Here is an 18417-nt window from a genome sequence, read left to right as displayed (position 1 = left end):
TCTCTCAGACAAAGGAACACATAGGCAAATGTTGTATACCATTTCAGTGGGTTCATGAACCCTTTGTGCATTTCGAGTGAAGAATGCTGACCGTGAACTACGGCTTAAGGGCACAGTCACCATGCTAGGCTCTCGTAGTTGAAGGGCATTGACAAGAGAACAATAAGAGCTTGCTTTCAATATAATACCAAGGCAGGGAGGGTGGATTATGGCGCCAGTTCCAACTGTGCCTTGATTCTGGTGAGAAGCTTTCATAAAAGACCTTTTGTTCCCCTTGGGACAGATGTCACCAAACACGTGGCTCCTTAGCGCTGGTTCATGTCCCGCCCTTCCCAGCATGCTCCCTCCATCCTGTGATTGGACAACAGTCAGGAAAAAGGAGCGGAAACGGGAGGGATTTGGATAGTAAAGGCTGCCCAGTTGGTTCTCTGGGCTCCCAGAGTACACTTAGCTTATTGTCAGGCTACATCTTGAAATATTTTCGCCCTGAGCCAAAGTACTCCAAGTTAGTTGCCTAGGATATTTTCCCTTAAAGTCTTTCCCAGATGGATGTAAAAGAGCACAGATTTGATACAGATATAGACAGTCCCTTCTGAGGTAACGTTCTCTAGGTTATGGCTGGGAGCTGGTGCACCCCAAGCCTGTCCTCTTCCTTACGCAGCCCCTGTCTCTACCAGAGGAAGATTTTACCTCCCTTCCGACCTCCCTGACTTGACTACTTCAGACTTTGTCCAGGGGACACAGACCTAGCTCTGTGATTGAGGATTTTACATCTCTCAGAGCTCCACTGTGTCCAGATGGGGAAAGGGCTAATAAAAATAACAGCCCCTCCATCCTAGGATCATAAGGGGCGTGGCAGAGGGTGAGGATGCCCTGGCTCGGTGCCCCCGCCACTCAGGCACCTGAGCCGATTGGTTCTTGTGACAGTTTTGTCCGTGGCCTCGAGAAGTGCAGGAGGGGGAGCTGGGTGCGTTTGCTGCTTTTGCCCTTTTCAGTGTGCTTGCTCCTGTCCCCCTTCTTTTTCTGGTCCTGCCCTCCTGCCCCAGCCCCTGTCTCAGCCATGGTCCTGCCCAGCACCAAGCCAGGAAGGTCCACCCCTGAGCAGCTGAGCCCCCAGCCATCCTCTGGGACACAGCTCATGGTTTGGCCACTGAAGTATCGGTGCCATCTAGGATGACTGACTATTCCCTTCAACTCCCTCTCTCTCCTCCCTTTCTTCCTGTTGTGTTCACTTCTCACTCACTTTTTAAAAACAACTGTTAATTGAATGCTTCTACGTGCCCACTGCATTATTAGTGTTAGAGAAACAGTAGTTAATAGAATAGATTTTATTTCTACTTTGTCATGCTCCAGTGGGTGGTAGACGGGAGAGTAAATAGCAAATACTTACAGGATGTGGTAAGGGCTACGAAAGAAATAAGGTGGTGATGAAGAATCATCAGGGGTCCCACTTAGGTGCAGTACCCTCTCTGAAGCGGTGACATCTGAGTCGGGTGACTGTCCGTGGCATGAACTGAAACCTTAGTGGGATTCCGTGAGAGGAGAGCAGAATGACAGTTTCCTGTTGTCTTTCTTTCCTAATAGTAGATGGCTTAGGGCTTAGGGGAGCCAGGCTCCTGATTTTTACTAGCAATTCACTTTGCCAAGTAAGTTTAAAGAACGATTCTGAGCCACCCCTGCTCATTTAAATAGCTGTTTGCTTGCTGTGGCCCTGTGTATGTTATGTGTATTATCGTACTTAATCCTCCAAGAACCCAGAAAGTAGGTTTTATCATCACCATTATCCCTGTAGTCAGATGAATCTGAACTTAGAGAGGTAAGTAGCTTGCCCATGGCCACGTGCAGCGCCCAGCAGTGGCAGGGTGAGGGCTGGAACCAGGGTCTGACCACAGAGCCTGTGCCTTCAGCCGCAGCCTCGGTCACCTCCCCTCTGTGATGTCTTGCCTCACCTGATCTCCTTTCCTTTGCAGTGGGGCCAGTGACGAAGAGGACACATGAAGGCTCGCCATCCCCAGCGGAGAACCATTCCTTCCCCCTGTGTGTGTGTGACAGCGTGTATGTAACGGCTTCTGACTCTGTGAAAGCTGCCCGGCAACCAATGTCCTTCCACCCATACGTCCCCAGGCCTCAGCAGGCACATGGCTCTCCAGGGATGCCCATTTCATGCTCGCTGACGGTGTGCTTCTCATTCTTGTGTCGTGGTGGGTTAAGGAAGAGTGCCCCTTGGGTCAATCAGGAGCAATTGGGAAGGGTCCTTCAGGTAGCCCCTCCATGGCTGCTTTGAACTGACTAAGAAAGCCAGCCCCTGGAATATTAGGGACCCAGACGTACCTCCTCACTAGGAAGACTCTGGAGTAACCTTGAAGGGCAGTCAGAATATTTTCCCTACCTGCCATCTTATTCCTATTGAAGCATGAAATAAATGAGGCAGAGTTGGGCTGGACCCACATAAATCGTCTCTAAAAGCCCAGTGCATTTGTGAAAAGGTGGTTTGTTGAAATAAGATGGATGGTTTAAAGACAGGGTTGGAGAAAGAGTTAAAATTCAGACATATATAGAGATATTTTTAGTACATGAGGTTATCCAGGACTTCAGATTCATAATCCAGTGCTGTGGAAATGAAAAAAAAAAGATTGAAGACTTAGAAAGGAAATAACATTTAAAAAAAAGAGGACCAAAGAGATCTGATTAAACGTTGAAATCAGTTTTCTGAACCCAAATTGTCTGAGTTTCCAAAACAGTCACTGAAGGATCTGATGGACCTGAATGATTGGGTGAGTTCTGAGATTTGATGCATTTTGTCACATGAAAGGCTGGGATGTGTATTACCAAGTGGGAATTTTCAATGTAGGTTTTTGCCCTATGCGCGCGCGCGCACACACACACACACACACACATGCACACGCACACGCACACACACACACACCCAGCCTAATTTGGCTTAAATGCAGTGTGGGGACAGTTCTTGTCACTCACGATGTCCTGAATGGAGCGCTGAGCTTCGTCTCTCAGTAGATACCCTCCCTGAATGGCAGCCGGAGCCCCTCTGCCCGTGCACTCCCGGCCAGCTCTCCCTGGAGCATCTCCCCGCCGAAACCTCCTCTCTAGTCACATGAGCAGACACATCATGCTCCCAGATCCCAGCTCCTCACAGCCACCTTTCAAATGAGCAGTGATGTCCTAGGGAATGCCACGCTGCTGAAACACCTGCATCTTCTGCAGCATCCATCTCACTTAGATAGTTTGGAATCAGGGGATGGCTTTATTTTTAGGTAAAACAGTTAGAGCATGAAGCAGAGTTCTGTACACAGCAGCGTGGTTAAGGTAAGAGGGGAGCCTCCACAGGAAAGTCTCATTTGCCGTGGGGTGGGTGCCCCCTTGGCCGTTAGTGGCACTTTGGTCTTCATTTCTGAGAAGGACCATTGGACCTGTGTCCTGGTGTCGCTGGGGCTCCTGCTGACCGGGGCGTACACTTCTGATGCCTCTGAGGCACCCAAGGAGCCTACCCGGGGGAAGCCCCTCTTCCTGCCTGCTGCCTGCCTGCCTGATCCCTGGGCCCATTACATAGCTTTGGGGCCTGCTGACTTTTGTGTGCACAGTATGGTTTTGAGACAGAAACAATACTTATGTGCTGTAGGAATCCTATGTATATCATTGTTCAGTTCTGTGCATGCTACTCAATGACCATTCCTTTGGTGCCAGGAGCTACCAGGCATGTGTACTTCTGGGTTAGGGTTATCCTAGCTCACTAAATATGTCAGGGCTTATTTATAAATTTGAGAGGAGTTTGGACTGTTAAGGGAGGGTTGGGGGAGGGTATTTTTTTTCTCAAACTAGTAGCCAACAAATGGCCAAGACAATGACACTGTACCTGTCTGCCTGCAAAGGCCAGAGAATCCCACATAACACTAATTACAGCTCCAACACATCCGACGAAATGCCCCTTAAAGAAGAACCAATGGCCTCTCTTAAAATAAGAGTTTAAAAACCAGACAATTAAGATGTGGGAACTCATGTTATCTTCTCGGAGTAATTCTTCTTCAATCTCTACATAGTAGCCTTGTCTCAGCAATGGACAGATCTCTGGCTTCTTCGTACCTGATCCCATGTTACTTTAAATCGGTATTTGGGAAACCCAAGCATTTATGCACAGGATATGAACGGAAATGTGAAAATGCATGCCAGCCTGTCTACATGAGTTATCATATTCCTGTAGTCCTCAAGGAAAGCACTTCTGCTTTTACTTAGAGAGGATTTCAGGCTCACTTTATGGGTTCCTGCTGTCCTCAGCACCTGATAAAACTTTAAGCAGGGAAGCATGAAACAGTGCAGCAGCGTTTGCCAGGCTCCCGAGTTCCTGCCGCCAGCGTTGCCAACATCAGAATGAGGATGCTTCCTGCAGCGGCACCGGCTTCCCAGAGCTGCAGCTGCAGGCACCGTGAGCCCCAGCGTGGTGAGGCCTCCCTCCCGCAGGTCCTACACACTGTGCTCCAAGTCCTGTCCTGACTGCCGCAGGCTCCGCAGAAATCCCAGGAGAGGTCATGCAGGCAGGCAGCTAATGAGCATCTTCAGCATGAACTGGGTCCTAACACCAATGCCCGGCTGCCTTCCAAATACCCGGTGTCTGGAGGCTGACGGGGGGGCGGGGAGGGCGTGTTTGTTTTTAGTTGATGTCATTAAATTCAGTGCCATTCCAAGAAATGCTTGGAGTCTCAGCTCTGACAACCAGGAAGGGAAATGACCTATACTGGGGACCAACTGTGGACCAGGCCCTGTACGAGGCCCCCGTTCCCAGGTGATGAAGCCGATTGGGAGTGGAAGACTCACTTGCCTTGACCTACTAGGAAATATTGGAGCCGGGTTTTGAGTCCAGCTCCCCCTAACTCTGTGGCCCATGGTCCATCTCAGTACAGAGGGCGAAAGGCGGCAGTGCCCCCCCCCCCAGCCCGCAGTGCGACCACCCACTTTATGACTTCTTTTTCAGAATTACATTGTATGGCTGTGGTTTGGGCTCAGAAAAGGCATCAAAGTTGCCTATTTTTCCTCTTCAGCGGGTGCATTAAGTACGAGTTGCTAATTTAAGCCCGCCCCCAGGAGCGTCCCGTAAGAATTTCCGGGCCTTCAAGAGTATACAGCTTCTCAGCAGCAGTAAAGGGGGAGGGGGTCTGCTGTTAGGAAAGGAAGCCATCATGTTTCAGTCCCCTCGGCCAGGTCTGTGCGTGGGCGGGGGCGGCCATTCATAGTCCACTGAGCCTTGCTGACACCTGGTATGCGTGTGGGCATAAAGGTAAGTGTATGTGTATGTACATACACGCACACACGCGCACACACTCACAATTTAAGAACAAAGGGAATTCAAAGCAGCCCCTCATTATTCCGCATGCCACCGCAAAGGTGTCCGCCAGCCCTGATTACACATGTCACCAGGCAGTAGGAGCTGAGGGGCTGACAGGATGCCAACAGGAGGAGCAGCTCCTTGGCAGAGGTTGCCGGGTCCTAAAGCACTGAGCCCGGGTGGCAGCCCTGCTCCAGGTGGCCTAGTGAAAAGGGAAGTCTGCCAACCCATTCTGGGGCTCCGAGAGTCTTACCCCTCCAGTCAGCCTGTGGGCACAGCTGCCGAATGCACAACCGGTAGGAAAGGCAAGGCCCCGAGGCCTCTTCCCACCAGAAAACATTCTCCTGCCAGTGCCTGAAACCCCACACTCGCGTGATGGCTGCTCAGTGCTTTTTGATAAGAAAATCTGTTGCAATGTTTCCCATGTGCCTAACACCCCTGGGATTTTGTGTTTAAAGAACAAATCCCATTGTGGATGGTCTCGGCCCAGCCCTGAAAGCAAAAGATGGCCCATTGGGGAGACTTCTCATCGCATTGTCTGTGCCCAGCTCACCCCAGCCGATTCCAAGCGCCATAAGGCCAGGCAGTTCTGCCCTCCGGGGCCTGCCAGGTAAAACAGTGCCATTCGGAACTGAGAACACACCAGAAATCGCAGAAGGTGCATCAGAGCAAGAAAATGGAAATAAATTCAGATAGTCGTACACCTACTGGTGTAAAAAAGTGCCACAGAAGCTGAGCTGGGTGTGATGTGACCTTGAGGGGACAATAGATTCATACTTAATGGGAGCTAAGCCTGACGGGTCTCTCTACTGTGACAGGCACTACTGCCTGGGGGGGGTGGGGGGGGGAACACGACCTGCTTGTCCTCTGCCTGTTGTCCTGTGCAGTCCCATCCCTCCTTACGCATCGTCCCCCTCCCCCCTTCACGTTAAACAAGGGAGCACTCCATCTTTCAAGGGAACCACTCGTTTGAGTTAATGTTTCAGTACATCATCTTCATACTGTAAATTATTTTGTAAGAGCGATTTACCGCCATCCCAGGATGTTCGGACTCAGCGCCCCTGTGCATTTGGAAATCAATAAACTATTACTGGAAATACCATCTGTCTCTGAGTTGGGCACAGAGGACCCGCTGGGGGTGATATTCATGATAGTCCACGTTTTTAACTGAGGGCCTGCCGGCGCTGTGGCGCTCTGGTCCCCAGGTGTGGGAGTCCCGTTTACTCCTGATTTCTCTAGAGTGGCTTAGGAGAGCTCCGGCAAGTGGCAAAGGGCAGACTGAAAGTCATTATACTTAGCAAGATGTTGATGTGGCTTCTTCTCAAAGTAAAATGATCCCTGCCCCGGTTACATTTTCTGAGCAGAGGAGATTATAGCCTAAAGAATACATGGTCCTGAGTGGGGGTTTCGAATAATAAAGCTTTACAATTTGGATTAACCAAGGGGCAGGTCAGACTTGAATTTTTTATATTTTCGGGGGTGGGGGGGGGGAGCTTCACACAGGAAATCACAGTGAGGCCAGCAACATCATTTGTGTGGAATACACATTTGATAAAATTGCTGAAGAGACAGGACTAAGTTGTAAATGAAGCAATTCTAGTCCTATCTGTAAAATCAGGACCAGAGGTGTCACTGAAACCAAGTCAGGTTCTCAGAGGCAAACTGTGAAACCCAAGACGGTCGATACTGTGAGAATTAGAAATTTCAAATCCTGCCTAAAGGCATTAAAGTTCAATTTTTAAAAATTCAACCTAAAACCCATCAGCAGGTGTGTGTGCGGAGGAGCTGCAGCTTATGAACCCTGCTTTAAATTGCCTTCTAACAAACCTGTGTCTGTCAGACCTCTGTAGTCGGCTGAGGACCGCATGGACTTCGGAGGAATTGTGCAAGATAGGGAGGGCCAGTCGCCCAAGGTCCCCCAGGAGCCACGCTCATAAAACCAGGACAGCAGCCTCTCTGTCTCCTACAGCCACCACGAGGCCCTGCTTCCCCTGTCCCAGCCGCTGAGGACACTTCCGCCTGGCGGGATGGCATTGCCAAGCACCAGAGCTCTTGGGAGTCTCAGGGTTTTAATCAGCCACAAAGTGTTGGGAGGTTTTCTTCCCCCACTTCCTGGTGCCAGGATCTCACCACCACATCCCAGTGCCCCAGCCCTTCCTCTCATTTTGTTGTCTTTCCCTCTGAAAGCTACAACTCTTTGTTTTATTGATCTTTGCTTGGCCCAGCGTAGAGGTGGGCCCATTTCCGTTATGCTTTTAAAAGGGTGAGATAGCAGCTTGTCTGGAATATCTCCTGGCCTTAACCAGGCATCAGAAATACCCAGCCGAAAGTCTGCCTGCCAGTCTAAATAAGAGAAGAAGATGTCATGGGGAAAAAGAAAAAAAAAAGGCTGCCTCAAGTTAATAACTGGCTTGCTGAGTAGCTGTACTTGTTAAATATTAAAGTCTCCAGGTTAAAATCATTTATTTTTGTTAATAATAGCTATCATTTAGTGAGCTCTTTCTCTGGGCCAGGCACTATTCTAGCTGCTTTTCACACTATCTTATTTCATTTCTCACAGCACTAATATTAGCATCCCTGACTTTATTGCTCAGGAATCAGATTTAGAGAATTAAATACTGTGCCCAAGGTCACACCCTACTAAATGGAAGCCAGGATTTGAACCCAGGTCCAGCAGACTTCCCAACCCCTGCTGTTAATCGCTCCTAGCTGCGTCTTGTACTGGTGAATAACATCACTACCCCACCCCCATACACAGGCATAGCATGGCCTTGTGGGGAAGGAATTTGTCCCTCTTTTGGCTTTTCTTTGGACAGTTCTGCAAAGTACAGTGCCCAGTGAGAGAAGGAGGGCCAAGGGTAGCCATAAAATCCTCTTCTGACCTGAAACTGCACTGTTAGAAGGAGGGAGCTATTAGACTTACTTTATCTTCTTTAGTCCAAGGCCGTGAATAATGAAATTGCCAGGAAAGGCAAAGCCATGGTATCAGTTGCCATAGACTTGGAATCCCAGAACGTCAGCCAGCTCTGACACTCAGTCTGTAATTTAACATCTCGAAGGCATCCTCAACAGCTTGACGCGGGGCCAGCTTTGCATTAAGGGAAAGGGACTGCAGAAGAAGCTTGTCTGTTTCAGTTCATTTACTGAGTTCAGCCATCAGGGCCACAGTGTACCATTTACCTTACAAAAATGGCCCACCACCTTCACGCCCACTCCTTCACCTGGGGCTCACCCAGCCATCAGCTTCACCTACCTCTACTTTCTGAACATGAAATCCAAACGGGTGTTTTGACAACCATTGAGACAGAACCAGAAAAATCTAGAACCTCTGCTGGACTCATTCAAAAGTGACAGAACGAGGAACTACGCTAACAAGCTTCTGATGGCTGAAATGAATGTTAGGAAGCAAACCTATGAGAGAAAGGTCGTACGTCTACCCGTACAGCACCCACTTAGAACCTAGTCATTCCTACTTCACACATAATTCTAGATGTTTAATGTCTGGTTTCCAAGCCTACAGCAGATTAAGGGTGAGAAACAGACTTCTAGAGGGAACTTAGGTCAAGAGGGGGAAAAGCGCTGCCAGAGAGAAGATAAACAAGCTGCAGTAGAGGGCAGAGCTCAGGAAACAGTGTTTGGGGCAGGGATTCAGTGCCAAACCAGCTTATGCGAACCTTCATCCCCAAAAGCCTCCTATCACAGGACAGTGGAATTGTATTCAGAGTGATGACCCTGAGCCTGTCACCTAAAGGAACTACATTAGACTCAGAAGACAAGTTTTGCATATCAAACATTTTAGAAGTATTTATATCACAAGTGAAAAAAAACAAACCATTAGGGATTAAAAGGAATACACTTTGACCACCCAGAACATTTAGCTAAACAAAACCAAACAAAACCCTTCCCCCTACCTGGGGTTTTATTCATAAGCCTCTTGTGTTTGGAGAGTTTTTTCATACCTTTCTAAGTGACTTTCACGCTACAGCGCTCCGCCTATAATGGCATGAACAATGGGAGTGCCGAATTTCCAAAGTGAAGAATAAAAATAATAACCAGAATACAGGTCAACTTCTGTTACCACAAGTACTGCCACTATAAAAATCACTTAAGCATCACTGTTATCTCTAAGCCCCTGTCAATTGCCCATTTATTTCAAGCAGTCGTGATTGCAACAAAATTGGAGTCTAATAAAAAGAAACAGCACCCTCACTGCAAGTTGGGTGTGACACAACTTAACCCATAATAACAGATTCTCGCTTGTATGTCTCCAGCTCTTTGCTACAAGAGCAACCCTTTTGTAGACATAAGACCAGCCTGGGGAGCTTGGTGTTTAATAGTTGTTGCTAGGAGAAGAAAGAATTCGGGAGCAAAGGACACATGCAGCTGCATGGCAAACCCTCACCAGGGAATTCGGTCTCCAGGGCCACTTTTGACCTTAACCCATGTGGAAGCCAACAACCACAGAGTGGCTTGCTTCTAATGGTGATGTAATGCATGTATTAAGCCCTGGAATGAAGACATGATTCATTTCCCATGGATCATTGAGCACTTTGTGGCAACCGGGCTCTGGTCTGATGACCCTGCGATAAAGAAATCAGAAAGCATGTGACTGGAATGATCTTTTCTCCCCCGATGCCTGGCTTCCAACACTGCATGACAGTGAAGCACGTGCCACATTCATTACAGACAGAAATGGTCCACGTTAATCAACTGCATCTCATTGTGTACACAGGCAAGGGGTGTCCCTGCCTCTTCATCTTCTGCTGGTGGTCATGATGAGCTGTGTCATTGGCTATAACATTTTCTTTTCCTTCCAACCTTCCTTCCTTCCTTCCTCACTCTCCTTTTCTCTTTCTTTCTCTTTTACTTAAATATTTCTTATAATGACATCGCAACCCACATTTTGTAACACGCTTAGCAGCAGAAGGGATTAAAGCATAATTCACTTCTGAACAGTATAATCAGGAACAGGAAAAGGAGGGTGGAGAGGGAGGGAAGTGGTCCACCTTTCCCTGGTGATAATGCCTGGCTCATACCCCAGGTTCACCTCCTCGTCTGAAGTTCATAAATTCTGGGCTTGAGGAGGCAGGCAGCATCCCTTCCTACCTCCGGGCTAGAGGTGTGGTGTATTGAAGTCATGCCCTTGCAGAATGTGTTCACCTGTTTCTCCCCGATGCCAGGGTGTAGTCAACCTTGACATGGCCCAGACCAGGAGATCAAGGTTAAGAGCTTGAACGCTTTGCTTGGCTCTTCAAAATGCTGAGTACCACTGTGTTTCTCTGGCCGTTTTCTGCCTCCCCATTTCTATTAGGACACGAGGAGGTTGCAGGTGTTAACTGGAAGTAACCTTTCTATATCGGGTTTCTCTCCAGTGGGGCTTCTGGGACCTTGTGGACCCAGCTGGATGGCTGTATCCTCTAATCAAATTCGGCCTCTTCCAAGTAGCAGTGACTGTGATAGAGGAGCAAGGGATACTCTTTGGCTTGGTGGTGGTGGTGGTGGTGGTGATGGTGGTGGTGAGGGGGGTGGGGGTAGTGGTAGTGAGTGTCAGTGGGGTGGTTGTGGGTGGAGATGATGAGAGAGATACCACTGATAACAATAAAAATTGGTCTTTTCTCAACACTTAAACCAATTTCCCATTTGCTAACAGCTGGGTTCTGATCTGTTCTGCTCAGACTTCCTATTTTTCCTAGCAGATGCTGTACTCATCAAACAAGGACATTCTTTTTGAGCTCAAACCTAGGCCACATGTGGCCTCTCAATTTACCCAAAACTCGGTTACCCATGAAGCCTCCTTCCCCACCTCTGGCATAAGAACAAGACACGTGGAGGAAGAATTAGTTCACCTCGGGGCCCACTGCTGCATATGGGTAAGTGGGTGTGAAGAATCCAAGATTTTTCTAGAAGCGTGTGTCTTGGAGAGAAAACCCATCTAGAATGTTTATGCCCCTCTAGATAGCCAAGCTGTGGGCTTCGCTTTATATTGTGCTACTGAGGTGAGTCACTGCCCTCAGAAAAGACAATTTCACGAGGGCTTACTTCCTAACGATCACTGGGGCAGCCTCAGGAGGACGTGCATGAATGCTGCATCTCCTCGAGGCCTGGCACACTGTCAGATGGCAGACTTGCAGAGCGAGTGAGAGGCCTGGCCTGGTTCACAAGGCAGTCAGAAGTGATCCAGAGTTCAGGCCTCCCCTGCCTTTTATCCTCCCAGCTCCTTCCTCTGCTCCTCCGCCGCCTCCTCTTCCGGTCTCTCCATCTGGAAACCATGAGCCTCATGGATTCCAGGCACAAATTCTCAGATTTCAGATGTTTGGGAAATTCCTCTCCTTGGGTCACTCTTCAGGAGTAAGAGAATTCAATCTGGGCAGAAAAGCAGCTGAGATCCTTCCACAAAAGAGAAAATAAGTAAGGTGTGGTGTGTATCCGTTCCCTCGCCAGCTCAGCTGCAAACCCACACACCATGTCTAACTTCAGAAACAGCATTGCGATCCCGCCGGGAGGGAACAGATTGGAAAAACAAAATTTCCACTCATAAAAAACATACTCTTCTCCCTCCTGAGGTGCAAACACAACTGGCATCGGATGATGCACATGTAATTGATTTTGTATGTATTATTGGGGAAGGGGGAGGCCCCTGGGGGACAGACCTAAGAGTGATGGAATGAGGTGAAAAGTGAAATTTAGCCTAAATTGTTAGGGGAAGCTGTTAACATTGTGAACCACGTAACCCCAATGTTGCATCTTGCAGGAAAAAGCAACGTGTGGTCTCTGTCTAGAAAATGGAGTGGTCTTGCTCCTAGATACTGGGCTTTAGAAGTAGCCGGATTTGGTTCTAGTACTAGCTCTGTCCTCAACCAACTCTGAGGAATTAAATGAGCAGCTGGATCCACAAGGCTTCGTATATTGCCCGCCACATAGGACGCACTTAAGTGGTAGCTGATGATTACTGTTTATTGTGACGACCATCACTCATCAAAACGGAGCCCTCATAGCGGAGATAGAGCCTACCTTAACTTGCTCCACATGGACTGGCTTCCCTGCTCAGCCTCTAGATCCTCCCCAAGACCACTTCACAGGCCTCTCTACCACACCCACCCGATGACACTTTTATATCAATTATAAGTATCTCCAATGATGGACATGTATTTGTTCATATGGTCACTGCCCATAACTCTTTGAAGGTTCCATGGTGTGTTCATAACTGTATTACCAATGCTGGCAAAATTGCCTGACACGAAATACACATGCAAAAGGTATCTGTGGACTTGCTCACTGACATCTTGATAGCATTTGTGTCTGCAGTTACTCCAGTATTACATCTTGATGCAGAAAACGAAGGAGGCACCGTTAGCTACATCCACCCCAGATGAGTGTCCAAAGCAAGTGGCGCCCCCAGAAGGAGAAGAGGGAGGAGAGTTGGGAAACCTAACTGCTATCCCTGCTCAGCTGCCAACAAGCTGCGCAGCATTGGACAGAGCAACTCGCTGCTCTACATACTCCTAAAATGAAGGGAAGAGTTCACTAGACTGGAGGCTCTCTCTCCCTCTTCCCGCTCTAAGATGGTCACTACTTAGCAGAGAAAGTAGTGACAGCGGGAAAAAATCTGGAAGAACCCCATCTCTCTTCCTCTCCATGTGTGTATTGTGTGTCCATGGGTGAATACATATGTACACAGATGTGTATATGTGTGTGGGGGCTATGCCATGATGACTGAACTAATATGAAGTCTTGGTGGAGAGCATTTGTCCAAATGCTTTGGACTGAATATTTGTGTTTTTCTAAAATGTATATGTTGAAATCTTAACCCCTAGTGTGATGGTATGAGGAGGTAGGGTCTTTGTGGAGTAATCAGATCATGAGTGGAGCTCTCATGATTGGATTAGTGCCCTGCTAAAAGGGACCCCAGAGAGCTCTCTCACCCTCTTCCCACCGTGTCAGGGCACAATGAGAAGTCAGCAGTCTGCAACCCAGAAGGTTCTCACCAGAACCAGATCATGAGCTCAGACTTCCAGAATCCAGAACTGTGAGACATAAATGTGTGCTGATAAGCCATCCAGTTGATGGTATTTTATCATAGCAGCCCAGGCAGACTAAGACAGCAAGTGTGCATAAGCCACGAAACACTGTACTGTGGTCAAGTAACTTGGGAAGTGAAACACAGTTCAATAGGCTTCTTCCCTGTGGGACTTCTTGGACCTTTGAATACGCTCGTGTGCACTGTGGAACTTCAAGAAGAGCATCGAGTATGGCTTCCTGGTGCCATGGGATAATTGTAGGAAACATGGAGTTAGAGATGAATCCAACGGACCTCATTTCACTGGTGGAAAAACTGAGGTCCAAAGGGATGAGATGATTTCCCTAAAGTCAGACGGCTGTTGGGAAACCCGAGTTCTTAACCAGGTTTGGCCACTGTCTCTCAGAAGAGAAAGTCTGTTTAGTCTCCCAAGAGTCCACATTAGAACCTTCTGGCAGACTCCCCAAGGTTCCTTCTTTGATACTGAAGGGAAACATTCCACTGGCTGAAATTCTTAGTCTGAGAGCTACAGAGACATTAGCTCTCTCTCTTTGTCTCTCTCTCTTCCCCCTTCCCTCTCTCCCTCCTCCCCACCCTCCGCCCTGCCCCCAGTTATCTTGTCCAGCTGCCTTGTGGGATTACTCTGAGTGAAGGCAGCACTGGCCTGCTTGGTTGAGTCCTCTACCACAGCAATACACCAAGCGCCGGTGAAGGTGCCCAGGAAGCCCTGTGCATTGGCAGGCCTCTTTATTCCAGCTTCACAGTTACATCATTTTCTGGACTAGTAAACTGATGTTGCAGGTCATTAAAAATGGCAGCTTGTGTCCGCCATTTTTAATGACCTGAGTTGAATGCGGATCATTCTCAAACGCCTTCCCTGCCACTTTAGACTTGAACCTTTAGGTGCACTCATGTGTGCCAGGAAATAGCACAGGGATGGGAGGTGCCACTGAGAGAGAGAGAGAGAGAGAGAGAGAGAGAGAGAGAGAGAGAGAGAGAGAATGCAAGACCAGAGGGAAATGTGGGCACATCAAGAAGAAGAACGACTTGGCACCCCTCCAAACTGCTGTTCTTTAAATATTAGGTCAACATTTATTTAGAGGATGGGATGGTATGCACCTTACGCTGTGCTCCAACCTGCATACCACCCTCACAGACACAAAAGCCCTGACCCCTTTTTAGAAAGGACCGTTTGGCGACCATCTGTTGTTATTCCAGCTTACCCTTTTGGGGTGCATCACCCCACCCACTTCCAAATGTCTTTCAAACTATTTCTTCCACCTCCACACAATTATTTCCCTGAAAGGAGTTCTTGGGATTACAGTTTTCCAACTCGTTACAGTTTTAGTGAAGTTTTTACACTGTTCCCCTCCCCAGCAGGCTGGTCCTGTGCCATGTGTCTCGTGCATGTGTGTGTTTTGTTAAGCTGGTAATTTAGTGATGGCCCTGTTCCTTGTATAGAAAGTGTGCATGATACCCTCCAAGTGGTCACGGCTGTCTCTTACAGAGTTCATGCCCTTCCAAGTAAAGAAGAGACACGGGGTGGTATTTTCTTAGGAGATTATGAGATCCACTGGAATGTAGCAAGAGCATTTAGCGATGGTGAGGAATAAATACCCCCGCTTGCTAGGACAGCTGTCCTTCCTCTACCTCCTCCTTCTTGCCCCTTTCCTTAGCTGCCTCTGACCCTTTCTCTCAGGGACAAAGTGTATCATTATGAAAAGCTCGTGGTCACAAACAACCTGGAAAAAGTTGTCACCTGAGGGTCAGTCCTCACCGATGGAGGGATTCCATTTCTAGGAATGCATGCACATCTGGCCTTGAATTGCATTTACCCTCCATTCCATTCCATGTACACGTAGCCTGACACCTCAGCCCGGCCTGCACCCTCTCGCAGTCCAGGACCCCTCGCTTCTTACCGCCCGCCTGCTCACTGCTCCTTACCACTCAGCTCGCTGCTCCTTAGTGCTGTTGTGGAGGTGGAAGAGGCTCCTGCCACCACTGCTGCGCTTGCCAGCCGTGAGCCTGGCTTCTGGCTGAGCGGCGTGCCCCCTGAGGGAGCGCACTGACCACCAAGGGGGCAGCTCCTATGTTGAGCATCTGCCCCCTGGTGGTCAGTGTGCATCATATAGCGACTGGTCGTTCTGGTCATTCCACCTTAATGGTTGCTTAGGCTTTTGTTATATAGATTAAAGTACCAAAAAAGGGTTTTTGAAAGGAAATTTGGTGGTGTTCAAGTCCATTTCTAGAAATCTCTCTAACTGAAAAAACTATGACACGGCTACAAAGCATTTTGCATAAGAATGTTCATGTGACATTGTTTATAATGGCAAAAAAAATGTGGTAATGACTCAAGTGCCCATCAACAGGACACTGACGAAGTATCTTAGAGTCCATCCATGTGGACACTCTCCGCAGAAAGTCAAGGGTGGATTTCTCACTGCCGGCCAGTGCAGCCAGCCACGCTTCTGAACAGCACCAAGGACTCCCTGTTTAGACTGGCAATCACAGCTTTCCTTCCTGCAATCACAGAACATTCTCTGGGATGCTAATGCGACGGTGATTTTGTTTTACTGGAGAGAGCGGATTTGCATCATTCAAGCAAATTGAAGAGGCTCAAACCCCTCAAGGAAGGGACCGAGGGGGCTTGGCTGAAAGATATCCTGGTTTCCAGTGCAACGCCATCTTCCTGTGCCCTGCAAGTCCTGAGGCCACCAGGGTGAACCAGGTGAGTCAAAGCCCTGACTTTTGGCCATTGGAAACCCTCCTCAGATCTTCTACCATGAGGAGAAGAAGAAGAGTTCGTCTGGTAGGCCATGTTAAAGCAGAGAAAGTGGAAGGATTTTCCCCACCCCTAATGGCTCCCCAGTCCTACCCATTGGCCTGCTCCCTGGGGTTTACCTGGTTCACGGTGGCCAAAGACTCTAGGTTGGGAGTTGAGCCAGGCACCTCAGCCACTTTGCCACTCGCCAAATGCTCCTCTGAAATGATTCCCTCACGTCTGCGAGGACTGATTTCTCCCAGTCAGGAGCCCTCATCAAGATCCGCTTCCTGAAAACAAGAGCTGTGGTCTCTTCATCTGAGGCTCTTGTTTTGTTTGGGTTTCTTCTCTCCATCCCTTGGCTGCTTGGTGCTGCCTATTTCCTAGACACCCTTTACCTCGCAGGGGCAGGCCCCATTTCATGTTTCATAACGGAAGAGGAGAGAGCCCAGACCAGAAGGAGGGAAAGATTTGTCATTCTGGGCACTCCTTATACTTGCAAACATCACCTCCGATCAATGTGGTCCTATTACATTTATCCTTGAGCACTCCATTTTGACCTCCACCCTTCCTCCCCCTCCTCCTTGCCCAATCTGAGATACAGAATGAAAAAGATGGGGAGAAAGCTTCGGCCCCCCAAGAGGTCAAAGTATGCAACCAACAGTGAGTCTGAAAGCCAACTGAAAAATAAGGGCTGCACTACAAGCTATAGCAATGAAAAGTGAGCTGGTGGGACAGGCCAGCGCAAGCCCCAAACTGCCCTAAAGGGAGATCATGATCCTTTGGTTGCACCTCGAGAGCCATTGTTCTCCATTGTTAAGTCAAGTCTGACCTTTCTTCTTGCTCCCACTTTGACACACCTTTTGATGAATACTGACAACTCGATAAAGTGAGGCCAGACAATCCTTAGCATGTCGACTCTCTTGTACCTGGAGCAAATTTCCCCACTGATAGGAACTGGAGTGTGTTCCCCTATGCAGTGCCAGACTAGGCCAGCAGGGGTCTGACATTAGTTGCTTTTAACCCACAAGCACTGACTCTCCATGGTGATGGCTATGTGCATGAACTTGAAGTGAGAAGCTAACAGCTATGGCTAGCTTGAGATTGCAGAACTCTTAAATATAAATGGTGTGTTCATTTCTGTAGTAAGACTATAAACAGGGCATTGATTTTCCTTATCCACAACGAGGTGCTTGGTTTAATCCAGTTTGTATGTTTACCCAGAAAATGCACTCATAAAGGGAGCTGCCTTAATCCAGGAGCTGGGACAGCTCAGATTTCTGTCTGAGACAATTCTCAAATTGCTGTTTGGTCCCTAAAGAAGATGCCACGAGGTCCAAAGGTTGTTCATCAAAAGGGCAGTATCTTTAAAAAAAGCAAATGAAGTGTCTCCACCTTACAGATGCCATTATAAAGAAAAGCACGTGTTTTGTGTTTGTGGATCACTTTTAAAGTTGGCATTTCAAACAATGAGTCTTTCTGTCTTCCTTGTATATATTTTTTCAGATGATTATTAGTTACAGTACTTATTAAGTACCTAAGGAAAGTGTCATGATTTCCAGTTTTCAAAGCCCTTTCATGCATTACCTCACCTGGTCCTGTATGACAAGGAAGAAAGTATTAGTCTCATTTTATAGCCAATGAAATTGAGGCTCAGGAAGGTGAAGGGAGTTGCCTGAGATGACACAGCTAGCGGCTGAGCCGGTAATTTTCCAGGCCAATGCAGCAATTAAAATCCATGTATATATTAACGGAGTTTTACACGTGCAAACACTTATATAATGCAACCCTATTAATGAATCGGACTGTTTCAGCAATTAACCCACTTTTGCTTATTAGTATCTATTTATATCTTGCTGCTATGCTGGAAAGTAATAATACTGTAATTTCCTTGAATTATGGAATGCATGCTTTTCATTAAGTTGCACATTCCTTCGCATCACAAAGCCCTATTCTATGCTCTGCTCCTTGATGAAATGGCAGGAAGTGGCAAGAATCTCCCAGGATTCACAAATTCTCCCCATCAACAAGCCATGTCTGCCCAACAGAGAAGACCAAAGTGTTTTTTTAACCATCGTAACAACCCAAAGAGCTAGGTACTGTTATTTTTCCAAATGAGCAAACAGAGACCAGCTTGCCCACATTCACACAACTGGGAAGCTGGGCCTGGGATTTGCACCCAGATAGCCTGGGCCTCACTAGATTCACAATCACTACCAGCACCAATTGCAAAAACAAACAAACAAACAAAAAAAACACACAGAAAAAAACTCCGGGTGGCACAAGAGGTAGCAGGGAGGATTC

The 18417-nt window shown here is 48.0% G+C and overlaps 1 protein-coding gene across 1 annotated transcript in view; it reads left to right on the top strand.

The window, feature by feature from the left end:
- The window catches only part of TRIM44 (tripartite motif containing 44), an 85415-nt gene extending 78980 nt beyond the window's left edge, over window positions 1–6435 (top strand). Inside the window, exon 5 of the mRNA XM_015559015.1 lies at window positions 1971–6435. Coding sequence (XP_015414501.1) covers window positions 1971–1998 — 28 coding nt within the window. The 3' untranslated portion in view covers window positions 1999–6435. The remainder of the gene's footprint in view (window positions 1–1970) is intronic.
- Window positions 6436–18417: the final 11982 nt, after the last annotated feature.

The sequence above is a fragment of the Myotis davidii genome, unplaced genomic scaffold, assembly GCF_000327345.1.
Source record: "Myotis davidii unplaced genomic scaffold, ASM32734v1 scaffold94, whole genome shotgun sequence".
Taxonomy (NCBI): domain Eukaryota; kingdom Metazoa; phylum Chordata; class Mammalia; order Chiroptera; family Vespertilionidae; genus Myotis; species Myotis davidii.
The sequence above is the reverse complement of the archived record's forward strand: the minus strand, read 5'-3'. Positions and strand labels throughout refer to the sequence as shown.